The sequence below is a fragment of the Xenopus tropicalis genome, chromosome 4 (genome assembly GCF_000004195.4).
Source record: "Xenopus tropicalis strain Nigerian chromosome 4, UCB_Xtro_10.0, whole genome shotgun sequence".
In the NCBI taxonomy this organism is placed as follows: domain Eukaryota; kingdom Metazoa; phylum Chordata; class Amphibia; order Anura; family Pipidae; genus Xenopus; species Xenopus tropicalis.
Window position 1 is genome coordinate 75,961,589 of NC_030680.2, and position 21,519 is coordinate 75,983,107.

General features: G+C 40.6%; 1 protein-coding gene across 1 annotated transcript in view; it reads left to right on the top strand.

Annotated features, from left to right (window-relative positions):
• The window catches only part of cngb1 (cyclic nucleotide gated channel beta 1), a 67,370-nt gene that overhangs the window by 39,497 nt on the left and 6,354 nt on the right, over positions 1–21,519 (top strand). The window contains exons 23-39 of the mRNA XM_031901329.1: positions 942–1,032; positions 2,572–2,614; positions 3,973–4,129; positions 4,598–4,666; positions 5,067–5,224; positions 6,534–6,722; positions 8,343–8,551; positions 9,236–9,286; positions 10,895–10,981; positions 12,934–12,998; positions 13,902–14,024; positions 15,349–15,490; positions 16,098–16,257; positions 17,217–17,314; positions 17,901–17,984; positions 19,043–19,161; positions 21,029–21,175. Of these exons, the coding sequence (XP_031757189.1) occupies positions 942–1,032; positions 2,572–2,614; positions 3,973–4,129; positions 4,598–4,666; positions 5,067–5,224; positions 6,534–6,722; positions 8,343–8,551; positions 9,236–9,286; positions 10,895–10,981; positions 12,934–12,998; positions 13,902–14,024; positions 15,349–15,490; positions 16,098–16,257; positions 17,217–17,314; positions 17,901–17,984; positions 19,043–19,161; positions 21,029–21,175 (1,992 nt within the window). The remainder of the gene's footprint in view (positions 1–941; positions 1,033–2,571; positions 2,615–3,972; positions 4,130–4,597; positions 4,667–5,066; positions 5,225–6,533; positions 6,723–8,342; positions 8,552–9,235; positions 9,287–10,894; positions 10,982–12,933; positions 12,999–13,901; positions 14,025–15,348; positions 15,491–16,097; positions 16,258–17,216; positions 17,315–17,900; positions 17,985–19,042; positions 19,162–21,028; positions 21,176–21,519) is intronic.

Genomic DNA, 21,519 nt, shown 5'->3' on the forward strand with positions numbered 1-21,519 from the left:
GCAATAAGTGGTAATAACAGTAACAGTTAGTTTCTGCATTAATTCTAGCGAGTTGGGAGCTTTTTGGCGCTCAGTTAGGTTAACTGCATAATCTGCTATAAATCTTTTCACCACTGCCAATGGCCACATTAATGAATAGTCTATATAAAATAGTATTTATTAGCAATTAATAAATGCATTATTAAATATACTTATGGCCAATAAAGTAATTTCAGGAATCAATTATTTTCACATTATATTAATTATTCTTAATTAATTGATAATACATTTATAAGTATCATTATTCCCCAATGTAATCAATTATTTTCACTGTTCAGGTGGGTGTTAAAAATTGGCGACAATTTTGTCTATATTTGGCAACAATTCTGGAGATAATCTTTAGTAAACCTTGCGAGACAACTTATTTAGCATGAATGCAATAATAGGTGATAATATATATATGTGCGCCAGAATATTCGCAATGACAAAAGTGCTCACACTTTAGGGCTCTGGCATACGGGGGAGATTAGTCGCTCGCGACAAAACACCCTGTTCGCGGGTGACTAATCTCCCCGAGTTGCCATGACCCGCCATCCCGCCGGCGAACATGTAAGTCGCCGGCGGGATGGCACACGCGGCAGCGCGATTTCCCGAAATCGCCGAAAAAGCCTCGCAAATCTTTTTCTGCGATTTCGGGAAATCGCGCTGCCGCGTGTGCCATCCCACCGGCGACTTACATGTTCGCCAGCGGGATGACGGGTCATGGCAATTCGGGGAGATTAGTCGCCCGCGAACAGGGAGTTTTGTCGCGGGCGACTAATCTCCCCCGTGTGCCAGAGCCCTTAGTAAACCTGCTCCTGTGTTTTTTTAGGTGCAAGCCATTATCGCTGTCTATTGCACCTTAGTAAAGGGACACCTAAGTTTTAATTTTTTTAATGAGATTTCTTTTTCCGTAGTATCAGCGAGGTGATTCTGGAGGCTCCACCTGAATATCTGGACACCTCAGTTGTTGTAGCTACACAAGCTGTGGAGGAGACCAATTATTTAAAGCAGGTAATGTGTACATATGGCTGTGGAAAGCACAAAGCCTACATTGGGCATATCTACAATTTTATCTTTCAAATGACTGGGGCAAGGGGGATTTATGCAGTTCAACCAGTAAACACTTAAAGGGTAATAACTGTGCCTTATACAATGCAAATGTTGTCCATCTTTGTTTCTTTCGAATTGGGCTTTGTTTTATTAGAGCAATATATCTCTGTATTTAACTATATGCTAATATAAGGTACATTTTTTATTTTATTAATTTACAGGTTCAAATAATACATTTAATACCATTTAACTAGTATTTGATACCCATCACCCCCTGATGCCCAGTATAAGGAGCTCTTTTTCCTATCACACCAAGTAGGGAAGAGTGTGGGGGATGGGGGGTCAGTACACAGAGCTCATTACTATCTATCAAAAAAACCCCATCATGCAAATTCAGTTAGAGAGGGAGTTGAAAACAGTAAAATCAAACTTTTTATAATAAAGGTAATTTGAATAAGCTATGGATTATTGTGAATTCTAAGTACACATGAATTGCTTTTTAAGCATAATTTACCCTGCTTTTTGTTAAGCTGAAGTGTTGCTTTAGGGCTCTGGCACACGGGGAGATTAGTCGCCCGCGACAAAACTCCCTGTTCGTGGGCGACTAATCTCCCTGTAAGTCGTCGGTGGGATGGCACACGCGGTGGCACGATTTCGGCAAATCGTCGAAAAAGCCTGGCAAGGCAACTTCGGCGATTTGCCGAAATCGCCTGCGCAGTGTGTGCCATCCCACCGGCGACTTACATTTTCGCCGGTGGGATGGCAATCCGGGGAGATTAATCGCCCACGAATTGGGAGTTTTGTCACGGGCAACTAATCTCCCTGTGTGCCAGAGCCCTTATAAACAAGTTTTGCATAGAGAATGGGGGCATTATTTCGACAATCAATCCATTATGGGGAGGAAGATTAAAAATCCAGGAGGGAAATGGAAGACATTCAGTTACACAACTATAAACTGTACCTGCCCTGCCATTATCTCAAAAGATTATCCTATTGTCTGATTCACACAGAACACAGCACTTGGGCCAAGAAGACTTGCCTAGACTTCAGTCCCTCCAGTATTGCTAATTTTGCCATCTATTTTTTGCACTGGAATAATTTGTTCCAGCACAAAAATATTTGTCCACATCCTTTTTCCTGGATGCAATTTACATTGAGGACTCAGATGGGTGAGCAGTACATGACTGCTCAAAGCATCTGAATTTATTTTGTCAAACTGACACAGTGTCGGCCTCAAAGTGTCTTTTCAGTGTACCAAAATTTTTCCAAATCCAGTATTCCCTTTTTCAAGTGAACTTTCACTTGAAAAAGGGCTTTGCCCAAAACATGTAGTGGAACACACTAATAAACACTAATTGCAGCAAAGCCCTGCATTGTCAGGTGTCCTCCATTATCTTTTATGATGTCTTTTCAGTGTATTTATTGGAATGCGATCAGCAATTTTCCATCATTTCTAGTAAATAATAAAAACTAAATAAAATCTACCTTGTCTGTTTGCAGTTCCCAGTGCAGATAGCAGGCACTTTGTCATTGCCAGAACCTGGTAAGTAGGATGTGTGAAAGAGCTTTTTGTCTCAGTTGTGTTTGAATAAATGGAATGTGTATGCACGTGAATTTGCTGATATGAACAAACAGATAGAGCAGAGTTAATACAAGGGCAATTCTGGGGATCAGTTGTGCTATTGTAAGCTCCACTGAGAGAAGGACTAATGTGAATAATGACCAGTCTCACCAAACCATTGCCACCCAACTGTGTGGGTGCTATAATAAAATAGTTACATAGTTAATTTGGGTAAATACAACCCTTCCAATGACCCCCAGTGCATATATAGATATAGATACATAGTTATACAGATCCATCTATACACCCACATATATATATATACATACGTATTCTGTACATGTTAAAATCAAAATTTCAAGTCTTGTATATTGTACTTTGCCAAGTAGTCATGCAAGGCACTCTTAAAAGTGTAATTAGAATCTGCCATCACCAGTCTAGTTGCATGTCTGTATTTTCTCCAGTCCATTAATATTCTTCTTAAGAACTGGGATCCAAAATAATTGAATTCCTGTGAGTGTGTCAGTGTGTGCCCACATAGATGAACATAGCAAATTCTGTAATGTGTGTTCTTTGTGCTAAGTTCTAGGTCTGGCTCCTGTTCAGCTCATTCTCCATAGACACAGCTGCCATGTCCCTCCACAGTGCAGATGTGGAGTTGTCCCGCCTGGTGCCTGAAGGTGCCCAGGATGGATGCCATTCCCAATCTGCCATGCTTGATGCTGTAGATGACCTACCTAATGTACCTAGCTACCGAGCTCCACCTCTCTCTCTGAGCTTCAAACATGGAGTGCTGAATCCTTCCTTCCTGGGCGATAGTGGCTCTCCCCCTCGTGGCTTAGGTAGATCAGCTCACACTTCCCCAAGCTTTTCCACAGACTGCTTTTGCCATCAATATATTGCCAGTAGAATACTCTGCTATTAGCTTTTCCCAATGCAAATATTGCTCAATTCCTTGAGTCATTAGTACAGGTATGGCGATTAGTATTTGGAATGTTTGGCATTTACAATTTTTTGGATATGGAGTCTTTACTCCTCTATTTAAGTAATACACAAATGCATTTCCAGAGAATAAATCCTATACCTGTATCTAGTATCATCTATCTATCTATCATTTATCTATCTATCTATCTATCTATCTATCTATCTATCTATCTATCATCTACCTATCGATCCATTCATCTATCCCTTCACCCATCCATGAGCAAGGTGCTTGCTTTGTTTTATTTCAGTCACCATCTAAGGGGAATTTCTTTGTAGTTGCCAGTTTTTTGGCAGGCAAATAGTTGAAAGTGAGGGGCTGTCTCATCCAGCTATGCACAATGTAAATTTTTTTCTAGATGGGGGTCCCTTTATGCATCCAGCAGTCAGTGTTGAAGATGTGGACTCTGGTAGCATTACGGATGCTCTGGAACATGAAGACTTTGTGAGGCCTCCTCCGTCACCATGCAAACATAGGACTCTTACAGTGCCTGTCACTTCTTTGCCTGCTAAAAGGTAATTAAAGTAAATACTTTAAATGAAGGCTAACGCCCTGCTAGCTATGTAAAAAATGTAACATACAACTTACTTAAAAGTGTTTCTTTCAAATACTGTAATACTGTGTATGTGTATATATATATATATATATATATATAATTCTATGTATTGTTATATATTATTTAGATACTTGTTTTAATTTGCACATACCCATCACTTTGGAAAAATATTTACAACTCCCTCTTGCTGTTGCCCTCTTCCCTTCTCTTGCAGGCCATTTTTCCCCATTCTTTCTACCTTCCATTTTCCTTTTCTTCTTTCTCTTTGCCCCTCGCTTTCTGCTTCCTACTGCTGTTTGCAACTTATTCCTCTCTCAGTGATTCTTTTTTTCTTGTTAAACAATATGTTCCTTTTTTGCCTTTCTTGTAGTGCGGTAAAACATGCTAAAATATTTTTCTTTTTCTGGGTCTTTGTCTGTTAATGTAGTAGGAAGAGGACACAATCCCAGGAAGACATCATGGAGGAGATGTCTGATGCTGCACCAGAGGATGAAGAGTAAGGGAAATCCAGCCCTGACATATTTCCTTGTACAGATGCAGGAGCATAAGTGCAGAAAATATAATCTCAGTAGAGAAAACTTTATGGGGGGGAATGGTATTTACTAATGTTTGACTTTTTCACTACAGGTTTTTTCTATATGTGTCCCATATTTGTTCCCTGCAAAAAAGGGCACTTTTTTAAAGAATCGTTATACCAAACATGACAGTTTACCTGGTCAAGACTTGTTAGGCTAAAAAGGCTAGGATAGGGTAAAACATTTTTTTACTCAATGGTGTAATTAGAAGTTACTTTGGTCTACAGCAAAATTACAAAACTATAGATATTTTCTTTCTGTACCTTTGTAACCTCTTTGGCAAAGCAAGCTAACCACTCAGAACTCTCTTAATGTTCTCAGGGTTATGGAAAGATCTGCTTCAGCAATCAGTCACAGTAGCGCAATAATAACAGAGCGCCTGCAGGAACTGGTTCGCATGTTTAAGGACCGGACAGAACGTGTGAAAGAGAAACTGATTGATCCAGAACTGTCTTCTGAAGATGAAAGTCCATCTGCTTGTAAGTATATTGGTCTTTTCTTTATCTTGACTTGGGGCATATAGTTATAGTCAGAAGTACAGAAAACTTTGCTTCTACCCTTTAGATATTTGTACAGTGACCCTGCAGTGACAACATATTAAATACCCTTGAGGTTATACATAGTTATTATAGCTGTGGTTGCTTCTACATCAGTTTTGGCTGCAGCTAAAATTGCCCCCCCCCCCCCCCCATTCTTGGTTCATGTGATGAATCCTTTACCAGGAGTCTAGTTATTTGTTTGTAATTATAATGATAGATATAGGGAGGTCCTTTCTCTTTAAGGTGCAGGTATATTTTTATTGGACCAGCTGTGTGAATTTTCAGCAAACCCACCATTATAGGAGAAGGAAAGGTACAATCACTGGGGGGCGCAAAAATAATAAGAAATCACTTACCTGATGCCCCGGGCCAGTGCTCCTGTTAGCAGAATGCACCTGCCTGGGGTACTGTGGGAAAGCAATCCTCTTCCTTATTCTTACCTCATGCTGCTGGCAAATGGGCAGTAGAGTGAAAATCCAAACCTTAACAAAAAATCCAACTTTTTCACTCTATTATGTATGCATCGGCCCCTGGAAAGGAAGGAAGAGGATCACTTGCAGGTACCCCAGGTTGGTACAGTTTTCTCCTAACAGGAGCACCAAGCTGGGTTAACAGGTAAGTGATTGCAATCACTGGGGGGTACCTAACATTTGGCACCCCCCAGTGATGGTACCTTCCTTCTCCTTTAAGGCATTCAGCAATGCTAGCAGATATAACTAGAGATAGGAAACACCAGCACAATTATTGTTCATGAGCCGTACTTGGATTTTTACTATTGAGTGCTGTTATCATATCTAGCATTAAGTGGGGCATGAGAACATTTTTAGAAATGCAGGTGTGAGGCAGTTGCTATCTTGGTACCTTCCCACTGTTCTGCTGATCGGCTGCTGGGTGGGGGGGATATAACTCCAACTTGCAGTGCAGCAGTAAAGTGTGACTGAAGTTTATCAGACCACAGGTCACATGGCTGTGGGCACCTGGAAAATGAAGAATATGACTAGCCCCACTCAAATTTCAAAATTAAGTATAAAAAAATTTGTTTGCTCTTTTGAAAACAGATTTCAATGCAGGATTCTGCCGTAGGAGCACTATTAACTAATACATTTTGAAGAAAACATGTTTTCCTGTGACTCACTAAACTCAGACAGACCAGTGCCATTTCCATGGGACTTTGAGAAAGCATTAGGGCAGAGATATCATGTGTAATACTAACAGGATACAGTGTGATAATAATGTTTATCTGTTTTAGCTCCATCCAAAAAAAGTGCACCTCCCCCACCTCCTCCACCCCCACCAGCTGAAGAGAAGAAGGTAGAAGTTGAAGCCCAGGCAGAAGAGGAACATTACTGTGAAATGCTATGTTGCAAGTTTAAGACCAGGCCGTGGCGTGACCGTCTCCTGAAACTCAAATTTCCATCCAGCATTGACCCTCTGACTAGTAAGTAGTAGTAAGGATGGTGGCCAAGGCTATAACAGTAACTTTATAAAAGCGTACAAGAGATAGCATCCCAAGGATTTTATATGATAATGACTCACTTTTGAAAATGATTAAGACTTTAGAAGCAACCTGTGGTCCATGATGATATAATGGAATTTAAATATATTAACAACTGCAGGATAACAGGCCAACTGGCCAACTGGCCAGACATGACAATTAAGCATACTGCCTGACCATTGACTTCTTGTTTTAGGTGGTCAGTCCAAATAAAACAATAGTAAAGTGGCCATACATGTGTGCGGCTCCTCCTAGGGCAGTGCTGTCCAACTAGCGGCCCGCGACCCCCCTCTGTGTGGCCCCCCACCTGTCTGGCTGCTTTGATGGCCTTTGAGTAAGCATTAAATGGTATCAGTACTGTGATTAACTGGCCCCTGCATGGTTCTCACCTCAGATTCAGGCTGTAATCCCTCTGTATTGTTTAAAAATGTAATCCCCTGTGTTTTTCACACCTTTTAATCTCTGCATTGTTCACCCCCTGCAGTGTTCACACCTCAGGCTCAGGCTGTAATCACTCCCATTGTTCACTTCTTCACACCTCAGACATAGGGACTGTAGGCAGAGTATGGCACATACAGCCAGCATAGGGCAGGTAGAGTATGGCACACACAGGCAGCATAGGTCAGGGAGGGTATGGCACACACAGGAAGGGTAGGGCAGGCAGAGTATGGCACACACAGGCAGGGAAGGGCAGGCAGAGTATGGCACACAGAGGCAGCATAGGGAAGGCAGAGTATGGCACACACAGGCAGGGTAGGACAGGCAGAGTATGGCACACACAGACAGCATAGGACAGGCAGAGTGCTGCCTGTGTGTGCCATACTCTGCTTGCCCTATGCTGTTTGTGGGAGGTGAACCTGGCAGGGGTTTGTTGTGGGAGTTTGTTAGCAGTTGGAAATAGCGATTAAATGGTCCCTAAGGTGTGTAATTATGTACTGGGGGTTGCTCTGCTATCCACAGGGGAGGAGGAGGCATATGGAATTTAAGGGTATATCTTAATATGACATAATTCTTTCACATATGAATGATGGTTGATATCCCTACAGTAAAGACCAAGCATTTGGGATTTTGCTGTGCTACCACCATTGTGATAAAATAGGTGTGGTTTGAAGTGGGTGTGGTTCAAAAAGGGGAGTGGTCAAAACTGGCTTCCATTAGCGGCCCTCCACCATGTATGCTAGAGAAATTCTGGCCCTCGGCACCGTAGAAGTTGGACAGCACTGTCCTAGAGTATTCATCTATTCAGTCCATGGGTCTTTTAAGCATCATTGAGTAGAGGCTGGCCTATAAGCCAGTAGAGGCTGTCCCATAAAATACACTGACCTCAGGCAGGTTGGGGATTACTGCTAGCACAAAACAAGGGTATGTACATGAAACACAAAATGCTAATTGGTACAAAAGGTAAAAAGGGTCCAGCTTAATAAAGTAACAATCTAAATGGAAATGGGGTATAAGACAGAACAACATCTTTGCTGCAAAATCAAGCCCAAAGCAATATTGTACAAGTAGTCTTAGAGAATATCATTATTAAGCCACCTGTGACCTTTGGTTTCCTGTTTCTAGATGTTATGTATGTGTTGTGGCTATTTTTTGTCGTATTGGCGTGGAACTGGAACTGCTGGCTAATCCCTGTGCGCTGGGCTTTCCCATACCAAACTCCTAGCAACATCCATTACTGGCTGCTCATGGATTACCTGTGCGACCTTATCTACCTACTAGACATTACTGTGTTCCAGAGCAGGCTACAGTTTGTCCGAGGAGGCGACATCATTGTAAGTCAGCTTGCAATCTTTGTCCAGTCATATTGAAACAGATAACAAAAAAGTCTATAGTCTTTTTTTACGTTTTGATATCATTACAGAATGATGGAAAATACATTTTGGGACAAAAACGTTTTAATAAAACAGAATCAATTTCTCTGAAGAATAATATTCAGTGGAATCAAATACCCTTTTTGGGGCACAACAATGGGGGCCATTGACTAACCAACATTAATTAAAAAATGGATGTAATGGGTTACTGATAACAGGTTTACTGGTTACTGGTAGAAGGTTTTACACCACTTTCCCTTAATTTAATGAAAATAGTGCAGTGGTGCCTGGTCCCTAGATACATGGTGATGTCTCAGTCATACTGCAAGATAAAAGGACAGAGAACGCACTTGCAGTTTGACAGGGAGCTTACCCTATTTATGTTGCCAGTAATATTACAAGAATCAACATTTCAGGGGTGAACATTCTGACAAAGGAAGGAGGATCATTGTGGTATTACTTGTGGTATTACTGGCAGACATTGATCCTTGTGGTATTACACAAAAAAATAAATGGGGTAAGCTTCCCAGGCAAATTACAAGATTATGGATTACTACCCTTCAGCAAATCAGTGTAAGTAAATTAATTCCAATGAGTTTATTATTACAGTAGATAATAATTGCCCTCTCATTTCTTCCTCTTTAGACAAATAAGAAAGATATGCGTGAGCATTACTTCAAGTCTGAACGGTTTAAGGTAAATTATATGAATTTCCATTTCTCTGCATTTGATTAAAATGTATTAGAGCCATAAAGATGCTGAAAAAAAATGCAATCTTTACCTTTCATTAAAGATAGGGTAGGTGGAGCTGTCCTAAGCACAATTGTATCACATGCTGCAACAAAGCTGCAAAACCCTGTTACCATTACATGTTAATCATTTTCTAACATATTCCATGACATTAGAAATCCAGGCTTTCCGGGCTTTTAAATATACAATATATTACCCTCCAATTCCAATTCTTAATTCACATTTACATTTTACACAGTATGATGTAGTCAGCAAAATGGTGAGGGGTATATTTATCATGCTGTGTAAAATGTGGAGTGAAGCATTGCCAGTGATGTTGTCCAGGGCAACCAATCAGCAATTAGATTTCAACAGTTAAAGAACCAAAGCAAAGCATCTGATTGGCTGCTATGTGTAACATCACCAGTAATGTTTCACTCCACTTTTTACACAGCATGATAAATATACCCCTGAGACAATTTGCAATAGGTTTTCATTTTTGTATTTTTGTGTGTTTTTTTAACTATTTATATTTTTTATTCTGCTGCTCTCGGGCTTGGAATTTAAACTCGTATCTGGTTGGTGGGGGTTAAATTACCAGTAACACCAAAAAATTAAAGTTCCTTTTTTTTTTAAGTAATTAAAAAATAATGTTCTGTTGCCCTGCACTGGTAAAACTGGTGTGTTTGCTTCAGAAAGACTATTGTAGTTTTTATATTAATAAGAAGCTGTGAAGCAATGGAGGCAATTGAAACAGGGCCAAATGGCACAGGATAAATAACAGATACCAGATAAGCACTGTAGAACACCATTATATTCTACATAGTTTATCAGCTATATAACCTGAGCCTTTTCTCCTTTAAATGGCTGCCCCCATGGCTACACAGCAGCTTGTTTATAAAAACTCTAGTAAAGTTTCTGAAGCAAACACACCAGTTTTACCAGGGCAGGGAAACAGTATATTATATTTTAATTAACTTACTGCCTGTATAACTACAGCTCATGCAGTTGGCCTTACACTAAAAAAACATACATAAACACTATCTGAACTTCAAAAAATAAATACAATTTTTTTTACACCAAGCTGTCTGTGCTGAAGGGAGCAACTCCAGGGTCAGACTGGGGGGCTCAGGGCCCAACAGGGGCCTCACACCCACCCCCCAAGGGACCCCTGCCTTGGAATATATTAGAGATGGCCTTCCTGTAATTTGGAGTTTTATGGATAACAGGTTTCCATATAAGGTATATAATACCTGTACTTTTAAGGGTAAAGACACACAGAGCTACTAGTAGCAGCTACTTGTCGTGACTACTAAAATAGACAATGCTGATCATTTACTGATAATTGTCTCTGTGTGTTTTAGCAGAGGCTATTCTCAGTATTGTCTATGGCAGGGTTTTTTCTGGAGTTTAGTAGCCATGAAAAAGTAGTTGCTAGTAGTAGCTCAGTGTGTCTTCACCCTAAGTGTTATCTATGAACAGTTTGTAAAATTAAGCATTAGAAATATAAAGTCAGGGTAAAGAGAAGTCAGTCTACATTTATACCATCCTCAGTCTCTGCTTGTTTATTGGTAGATGGATCTCATTTCTCTCCTTCCATTGGACCTTCTTTATTTGAAATTTGGCGTCAAGTCTTTATTGAGATTGCCACGTATTTTAAAGGTATGTTTCTATCCCTCCCAATAAGAATACAATGTATGGGGCATCACTCCAGAGAATTGTCACTCTGAAGTGGCCTGGTTTCAGTTAACAAAGTATGTGCATATTTATGGATAACTGAACTTGATTAATGGGGCTTTCATCAGTGTTGTAGGGTCAATATTTGATCTAATGGTAGGTTTAAACATTACCTAATGCCAGGGTTGCCATCCAATCTATATTTTGCCAGCCAGGCCAGTAGAATGATACTTGAAGCCAATATTATTCATAGAGAAAAATAAAGATATGAAGACTGATATTTTTTCCAAAAAACATGGAATCACTGAGGAATTTAAGGTGTGTGAGTGGACCCCAGAGTGTCTAGGGAGCTATCAATTTAGGTTCTGTACAGAACCTTTTTGGTGTCCAACAAGGTATAAGGTATAAACAGGTATAATTTCAGCCTTGAATTCCTAAAAAAAAATTCAATATTATCATTTAAAACAAAGCTTAATAAATTAAATTGATTTATGGGAAAAAAGTTAATAAATCACTTTTGCTGTAACTGAATATTTAGTTACAGGGAACACCCAAGTCCTTAGCAAGGCTTTTACTAAAGTATTTAAAGGCATACACCCCAACTGTCCCGCTTTCCACGGGACTGTCCCAGGTTTAATATCCCGCTGTCCTGGATAGTTCAATGAATGTCCTGCATTTCCTGCTGCCGTTTCGGTTGCCATCAGGGGGGCACAGTTGCCCCGGGCCCAGCCAATCTTCACTTTTAAAGGGGGCCCGGCCATGCTACAGTTTTCTGACTGGCTTGGGCCCCCTTCAATCTATTACGGCCGGGCCGGCCGGGAGCTCCTGCTCCTTGTGTGGCTCCTGCTCCTTATGAGACTCCTTGTGCGACAGCGACAGGCCCTTTTATAAGGTTGCGCCCTGTGTTTATTGACGTCACACGTACGCACAGGGCACAACCTTACAAAAGGGCCTGTCGCCGCAGCACAAGGAGCCACATAAGGAGCAGGAGCCGCAGAAGAAGAAGGAGCCAAAAAACAAGAAGATGACGACGACTTCGCGGGGCACCGTTTATGGGGCAATTGGGGGCACTGTGTATGGGGAGGTACTGTCTATGGGGGCAATTGGGGGAACTTTCTACGGGTGGCATTGTGTATGGGGGTACTTTCTATGGGGGCAATTGGGGGCACTGTCTATGGGGTCCATTGGGGGCTACTGTCTATGGGGGCACTGTGTATGGGGGAAATTGGGGGTACTGTGTATGGGGGCACTGTGTATGGGGGGTACTGTCTATTGGGCCATTGGGGGCACTGTGTATGGGGGGGGCAAAACTGGTACATAGTTATAACTCACTTATAACTGACTGCCTTCTCTCTATATTTGTATTTTATATGTAGTAGTTGCTATATTGTTTTCCTTATGTAGTACAGTATGAGGGTATAGCACATTTTGCGTCTGATCACACCATTTCAACTATATAAAAGGAGTATTTTTGGAAAACAAATGGGGTGTGGTAATTGGGGTGTGGCCACAAAAATAGGCATGGCCAAAAAAATGTGCGCATGCCAAATCTTTTTGTCCCTCTTTTCATTTTTCAAATGTTGGGAGGTATTCTTAAAGGGGATACTCATTGTTTGCCTACCTGATGTCAGAGTGTAATGTAGATGCAGAGATCGGCATGCAAGTAGAACCCTTTAATCAGGGCAGCCTTTTTTTTTATGTGCTAGTCAGACTGCATTCATTTTTGTGGGGGGTCAGCTGAGGCAAGTTACACCACAGGTCCTTATAAAATTTGTCCTTATTTACAGTTTAATAATAGGCTTGGTTATGCAAATAAAGTTGATTCTGCTTGGAAACACATAATGTGTTACATATCTGCCATTTCTATGGCAAATACATGAAACCTACTGTAAGTTTTTCACACCAGATCCTTTACATTAAGCATTCTCTTTATGCAGTACATGGCTTTCTTTGAATTTAACAATCGTCTAGAAGCAATCCTGAGCAAAGCTTACATCTACAGGTAAGTGATTGTGTTTGATTATATGGATTATAGTATAAATAACAACAGATTAATCAAAGCCCACAAATATCTAATTTTTTCACTTTTTGTTATCTGATAAAAATATGTGAGCTGTCAGTGAGCAAAAATATTTTTCCCTTACTTATTCCTAGCTTTTCTGGTATGTTCTCATGAAAAATGTGCTCTCCACAGGTCACTCTGCTGAAATGGTTCTAACTAAGGTCCTCAACGATATTCATGCTGCTTAAGACCAGGAACATTATTTCATACTCATATTCCTGGATCTCACTGCAGCAACAGTTGACCGTTCTTTCCATTTAAAGGGGAACTCCACCCAAATACAACTTAAAACTTTTGAAAATAAACATCATTTCAAGAAACTTTGCAATATTCACCAATTAAAAAAAAATGCAGCATATTCATGATTTATAATGAAATAATAAATTTTGCTATGGAAGCCAGAGTTCCCCTTTAAAGGAAAAGTCTTAATCAATGAGGGGGGTGCCAAATGTTAGGCACACTCCAGTGACTGTAATCACTCACCTGATACCCCAGACCAATGAAGTGCACCTTCTTTCACCTGCATTCTTCTGCTCCTCTCTATATATCAGCTCTCATCTCTTCATACACTTCCTCCGAGGCCTGACGCTCAGCTCAGGGCAATCTACTAACCATACAGTTCACTAAAACAGCTGAGTCGTGTATTTAACCTTTCTGCCTGATTGCACCCTGCTTTTGGATTGTTTCTGTGTGATATTCAGATTGGAAATTTTAGGTTATTCTGGTCTCAGTGTTAGTCCAATTTGGACTAAAAGCCCAAAGTGACTACCTCTTGGCTTTGCAGTGGCTAGATTTAACAGGTGTGAAGGGGCTCTAACAAGATGCATGCTTATTTGTTTGCAGGGTGATTCGAACCACTGCTTACCTTCTCTACTGCCTTCATATGAATGCCTGTCTATACTATTGGGCCTCTGACTATGAGGGTCTGAGCTCCACCCCATGGGTCTTTGATGGTGTAGGGAACAGGTAAGAAATGCTGTTAGAAAAACAAATAAGAAATTGTTATGCACGCTCTTTGTGGAATGAGCAAGTCACTTAATCTTTCAGTGGCTGACACTATAAAAGATTAATAATGCAACACTGCTAGTGTATACCTTGCAAAACATCCATCAGTTACCAGAAAGCCTTCCAGAATGAGATGATGATAAAATACGTAGGATTCATTCCCAGTTTAGGTGGAGACAAATTCTTTGCTTCTGCAAGCTCACCATTTTATTTCTCATGTCTATTCAATTCTAATCCTTTGGGGCATGCACTGCTCTAAAACAAAAATATTTAGAATAATAAATATTCCATACACAAGGCACACATGGCATTATGAGTTGCTTCCCATTGCTTTGAAGTGTAAATCAACTGTGCAAGGTAATTCATTGCTACTTGTATTAGACTGGCCTGTCGTGATACCAGGACTTTTCCTGGTGGGCCCTAACCTTAGTGGGCCATTTGCCCCTTCTGGAGCACAAAGCACCAACTCTTTTCAACCTTTTTCAGTTTATGCTTGTGTTTTATTTCTGCGGCAAATTAGAGAGGCTTCAGATGGGGTTTTTTGCCTTCCTCTGGATCAACTAGAAGTTAGGCAGGTTATATATAGGCATTATGGTTGAACGTGATGGACATACGTCTTTTTTCAACCTAACTTCCTATGTTACTATGTATGTTATTTATTCCCAGTAGTTAGAAAGAAAAGAAAGTGTTCATTGAGAAGTCTGTGATGGGATCAGGGAAATGACTGACACCAAATTAATTGCCACAGATAGGCAGGAGAACCTAGAGAGGCAATTAAATATATAGGGCTGGCAGAGGTAGTTTCTCAGAAAGAATTTCCATAGTAAGGGTAAAAACACCAGAAGCTACTAGTAGCAGCTACTTTTTCCACAGCTACAAAAGCCAGAAAATGCCCCACCATAAACAATACTGAGAACTGCCTCTGCTAAAGCAAACATAGAGACAATTATCAGTAAATGATCAGAATTGTCTATTTTAGTTGCCACGTCAAGTAGCTGCTACTAGTAGCTCTGTGTGTCCACCCTAAAAATGGGAAAGAAAGAGCTAATCAGTGTCAGACTGGTTTGTCCGGGGCCCACCAGCTTTGGCTGAGGGGCCCGTGACATCAGGTTCTCTGGTTGGCGCTCAGTCCAACACTGTTTAGAATGTGAATGATGATAATATAAATTAGAATGTGCAGTAATGAGTTAAAACATAAATAATTCTTCTAGTTTCTTTCTATTAATAGTATAGCAATATTGTTCATAATACATGACATCCTGCTCAGACACCCTGTTTTTTTTAGTTATATCCGATGCTACTACTGGGCTGTGAAGACCTTGATAACCATTGGAGGACTTCCTGACCCAGACACACTTTTTGAACTCTGGTTTCAGCTACTAAATTACTTCATGGGTGTGTTTGCCTTTTCCGTCATGATTGGTCAGGTATGTACAGAATGAGGGTCTGATTTGCTAAAATTCAAATCTATCTCATGATATTTTTTTGTAAACCATGAATAAACTCGTTTCCACAAATTTCAGACGTTTATCAAAAAAGCATGTGCAGGTAAAAGTTGCAAAAAGCACAGCTTTTCAACTTGACACATGATAAGTGTGACTTTTTCGTATTGTCGCACAAAAACCCACATCAAAAATCTGAAAAGTAAAATTTTCCAGGGGAGGGGATATCTGCCATTAACTTCTACATGACCTCGAAAGGTTTTAAGCAGAGTTTTCAGATTCAGAATTGTAGCTGAAAAAACGCATAATAAGTCTCAAACAAATGGCAACTTTTTTTCCTGCAACTTTTTTGGGGTTTGTGACTTTTGCTACGTGAAAAACCCTGACCCAAAAAAGTAGAAATTCATTTAGACTGGAAATGTGCTCAAAGAAGCACTAAGTAGATTTAAATCAATTATTTTGTTAGCTTTACATTAAAAAAAAATATTTACAGTTAGATGCAAATAAACTCTAGATAAGACAGGGCAGGATGCTGTTGTGCCACCATGCTGTTTGCATGCTATCATTTTGAGACCATGTCCTCTTTCTTTAGATGAGAGATGTGGTTGGGGCAGCGACAGCAGGACAGACATATTACCGCAGCTGTATGGACAGTACTATTAAATACATGAACTGTTACAAAATTCCTCGAAGTGTGCAAAACCGTGTCAAGATGTGGTATGAGTACACATGGCAATCCCAGGGCATGCTTGGTAAGAACTTCTCATGCATAGTCTGCCCATATGCACTGCTGCCTGATCCACATTATATCTACTTACTCAGATGTGCACCACACTTAAAGCACTTATTTACAGAAATCATCAGTTCCTAGCCAAACACCGAAATACACAAGCCACTCATATTACATGCCAGCCACTCAAATTACATGTAACAGAAACTAAATAGGGCCAGAGGTGAGTCTGTAAGGTTGAATTTCACTCTGTCTACCTGCTAAAGAAACACATGATGATTGCGGCAATGGCTTTAAAGTTGTGGACACTTATATAACACTTCTACAGTTATGATAAACACAGCTCATAATTGACAGTTTTAGCTATAGCTAAATGGTGTATGTTTGGCAATTTCCCTGGGTCTCACAGGAATGATGATGGATCATGGCAATAGATTGAAGGTGCTGGGACTGAAGCACCATTACTGGCAGCTAGTATTAGGAGAATCAAATGCTTCACTTAGTGACTGTTACAGCTATTTGTTACAGCTATTTGTGAGGGTATAGAGGCAGGCCCAGACTGGCAATCTGTGGGTTCTGGCAAATGCCAGAGAGGCTGCTGTAAGATGCCATAGACAGTCAATATTTATTGGGCCTGTGATGGGCTGTTATAGTCTCTATGTACTTAAAGTCCCCCAAAATTTTCAAACCTATCCGAGCTTGGCACTTTGGTCCTACTTTCCTACAAGAGCAGAACAAACAATGCGTATAAAGGGCACAGTGGACTTTACAGAAGAAAGAGTTAAAATGTATCTACTTGGAGACAGTAGGATGGAAGGGAAAGTGGTAACTGAGATAGCTACAGTTTTATAGATGACACATAGCGGAAGTCTTACAGCTCACTGAGAAAGACTGGTGCAGTGAAAACTCATGGAATTTCCTCTGTGCCTTTCAGAAATTCGCAAGCTCATGTCCAATATAACAAATTCTTTATCTTTCCAGATGAATCAGAACTCATGGTTCAGCTTCCTGATAAGATGAGATTGGACCTTGCTATCGATGTCAATTACAGTATTGTGAGCAAAGTAATACTGTTTCAGGTAAATTCCCTTGCTTCCATTCCAGGTAATTGCTGTACATTTTCCAAGATGGCCATGAGGTGGAGCTGTTGGTCCAGCCTCTAAATTTAAATCAACTAGAAAGCACAGAAATAAAAATTTTGTCCTGACAGCCATTGTGGTAGGGGAATAAGGCCAGGATGATACAGGAGTACAGATTTCTGGACCTGGTTTGCAATGTGAACAGGGAATCCCATATTTTCCAATTATACTGGACCCAGAGGAAAAGCAAGATAGCCAATAAAACATCAGCACTCCAAAATGAGAAAAAATATATTCAAAATATTGTTGTGTTACAGAGCTAAATAGTAATCAATTTTGATTCAATTACATATTTACATTAATAAAGTACCCTCACAGGTTTTCTGTGTAGTAATACAGACAGTATATTCTGCTAGTTGTTCCTGCTCTACAAGTTTAGGCCTATTTTATTTAGGTGCCAGAGTATATAGCAGCTGAACATCCTCTCTGTCCTTATGTACTCAATAAAGATGATGGTCACAGGGAGGATAATGTTAAGGATGCTAATCATATGAAAGACATGAAGCATGCCTCTTTTTCTGCTCAGGGGTGCGACAGGCAGATGATTTATGATATGCTGAAGAGACTGCGCTCTGTGGTTTACTTACCAGGAGATTATGTCTGTAAAAAGGTAATTATTCACATGTGATTTATGACAGATATTTCTAATTTAACTAGAAATTTAACTTTTTTAACTTTTTATTGAAAACCAAATAATATTTTCTCACTGGCTAAACTGAACAAGCAAGAATAGTCTTTGGATATAGTGGGCCCAATTGCTTGATCACTCACCTGCTGCTGGGCCAATAGTGTGTGTTTGTTTGGCAGGAGGTTCCTCTTGTTAGTAAGGGACAGGTAATTACTTTTATACAATACACTCATTATTTTCTGGGCATGTGGCAAGTGCCATCCTTATTGGGGGAGCCAGACAGCAAGAGACTATTAATCCACATCTTTTTGCAGATATCATTAATTTAATTAGTAGTACATCATTAGTTTCTATCCATTAATATATACAAATATGGGCCTATTTATCATGCTTTGTAAAATTATCTATTACACTGAAACGGTGTAAAAAGAGGTGCATATTTTCTTTTACATTGCCTGATCACAGTTTAACAGTGTTATTTTATGACATTATTGTTATGGTGTAACTCATTTAAGTCAGAAAAACTCAGATGGCGATGCCTGCCTCCCTTTAATATTACATACTTTGATAAAGGCCTCATGGAGTAGCTTTTCTCATTATCTCTTAATCTAATATTATGTGAATATTTGCTGCCTGTAAGGGGTGCACCAAATCCACATTTTGGGATCCAGCCAAACCCTGAAACAAACCCAAATACAGAACGTAATCCTAATTTTCATATGCAGATTAGGCAGTGGAGGGGCAGTGATAAATTTTCAATTTACACATTTATGTGACAAAAAGTCTGGATTTTAAGGATTCGGATTCAGTTCAACCAGGCTGGATCTGAATCCTGCTGAGAAAGGCAGAATCTTAGCTGAATCCGGGACGGAAACCTGGATTTGGTGCATTCCTACCTGTACGTGACAGAAAGTTAGTGGTTGAACCTAAATGTGTTGCTTGGAGAGAATTTATCTACACCGTTCTTGTCTGTTGGACCATTAATATTCATTTTGTACATATAGTCGATTCTGTATTATAGATGATTTCTTTCTTCCCAGGGGGAAATTGGAAGGGAAATGTATATTATCAAAGCCGGACAAGTCCAGGTGCTAGGAGGACCTGATGGCAAAACTGTACTTGTCTCTTTAAAAGCAGGGTCTGTGTTTGGAGAAATCAGGTGAGTTTCAGTACAAGGTGAAACAGAATATTAATAGTATTTAAAGCCTAAGTCAAAATGTTCTAAATGGCATAGTGTGTATGAATTTTGGGATGTGGTGTCCTGCAGTTGTTTGAATGAAAAGCATTAAAAAAAATTCTGTCAAAATAATTTTCCTAGATCTTGACAACGCAGAAACCAAATTATTGTTAACCAGTTCTGGTAAAACAGTGCTGTCCAACTGGCGGCCCGCGACCCCCCTCTGTGTGGCCCCCCACCTGTCTGGCTGCTTTGATGGCTTACTCTTGTGTAAGCTTTTAAAGTACAGTACTGTGATTAACTGCCCCCCTGCATGGTTCTCACCTCAGATTCAGGCTGTAATCAGACTGTATTGTTTAAATATGTAATCCCCTGTGTTGTTCACACCTTTTAATCTCTGCATTGTTCACCCCCTGCAGTGTTCACACCTCAGGCTCAGGCTGTAATCACCCCCATTGTTCCCCTGTTCACACCTCAGGAGGAGTAGAAACCCACAAATAATCCCTGCATACTACAAAAAGAACAAATACTGAGGTGGTACTGCAATTAAATAGCTTTTTAATATATAGTTATTGTGCAGACTGTAGGAGCAGTGCCAGCATTGTGTCACTGTATGCTGCCTGTGTGTGCCATACACACAGGCAGCATAGGGCAAGCAGAGTATGGCACACACATGCAGGGTAGGGCAGGCAGAGTATGGCACACACAGGCCAAGTATGGCACAAACCAGCCAAGAATGGCACACACAGTGAAAGTATGGCGCGCAGGCAGGGTAGGGCAGGCAGAGTATGGCACACACAGGCAGGGTAGGGAAGGCAGAGTATGGCAGGTTTTTGCTGTACTACAACCATTAATATGGGTATGGTCATGTGATAACATGGGTGTGGTTTCAAGTGGGTGCGGTTTCAAAAAGGGGAGTGGTCAAAACTGGCTTCCATTATCGGCCCTCCACCACGTAGGTTGGAAAAATTCCGGCCCTCAGTACAACAGAAGTTGGACAGCACTGTGGTAAAACATTAACTTAAATATTTGGTCTTTGTGCCCAGGGCCAGAACTAGGGGTAGGCAGAAGAAGCACGTGCCTAGGGCGCAACAATGGGCGGTCACTAGGTACATAACTCTTCTTTGCCTACCCCTAGTCTGGGCCCTCGCCCCCCTTTTGTCAATGCTGCTCCAGTTGTGCTGCCCCTACACCTCTGCAGCATCACCGCGCTGGCCTCTTGTTCCCCACTTGTCAGTGCTATTCCAGTGCACATTCCCCCAGCAGTGTCAACGCGTGTGTGCATGTGTGGTGATGCTGCAGGGGGGTGTGAGCAGCTTGCATAGGCCCGCTGGGTTACTTAGGGCGCCCAGATGGCTGCGTCCAGCTTTGCTTGTGCCCTTGTTGTTCTTGATGTTAAACTGCAAGATTCACCCACAGAAATAAAGCAAAGAAGAAAGTCACCCAACATGCGATCAAGTGTGCCCAGCATAGTAAGGCAGCTGAGAAAGTGTCAGCAGAACTGCCCACCAAAACATAACGTGCCATCAATACATAGCAGTCAGTATAGTACTAAGCTGTGAGCTTGTTGGGTTGCCAGCCATACTAGAAAATAAGGTACCTTGGCCCTCACCCAGAAGAATGGACTTTCCTGACTTATTCATAACATCCAAGAAGTTTGTCTGCCAGGTCCCAAGCATTCTAGATAATAGGTCCATTACCTGTAGCAGCATGCATAAACTAATTAGTAGAAAGTGTGCATTGTTCAGTATCTCCTTAACATTCACCTTTTTTTCTATTGTTCTCTCTATAATTTCCCCTGCATAACTAGAGATAACTCTGAGAATTTGTTTTTTTTGGCTCTTTTCAGTCTTCTCGCTGTGGGAGGTGGAAACAGACGGACAGCAAATGTAGTTGCTCACGGATTTACCAACCTTTTCATTTTGGATAAAAAAGACCTAAATGAAATTTTACTTCATTATCCTGAATCCCAGAAGCTGTTGCGCAAGAAAGCAAAGTAAGTGTGTCTAAGGCATGACTACAGAAGGCAATTTCCTTTCATAGCACTACATTGTTACTCCCTCGACTAAAGACTATAAACTAGCAGGCATACATAAAGACATGAATACATACTGTGTATATTACATACAAGACAACTCATATTGGAAGCATCTGCAGAGTGTGGTTATGCATGTATCAGCTCATTTAGAAATAGCTCATAGGGTGTTATAGTATAGTTTAAAGCTGTACTTACACTGTCAACATCTAGTTCAGTGTTTTTCAACCTTTTTTGGGCAAAGGCACACTTGTTTCATGAAAAAAATCACGAGGCACACCACCATTAGAAAATGTTAAAAAATT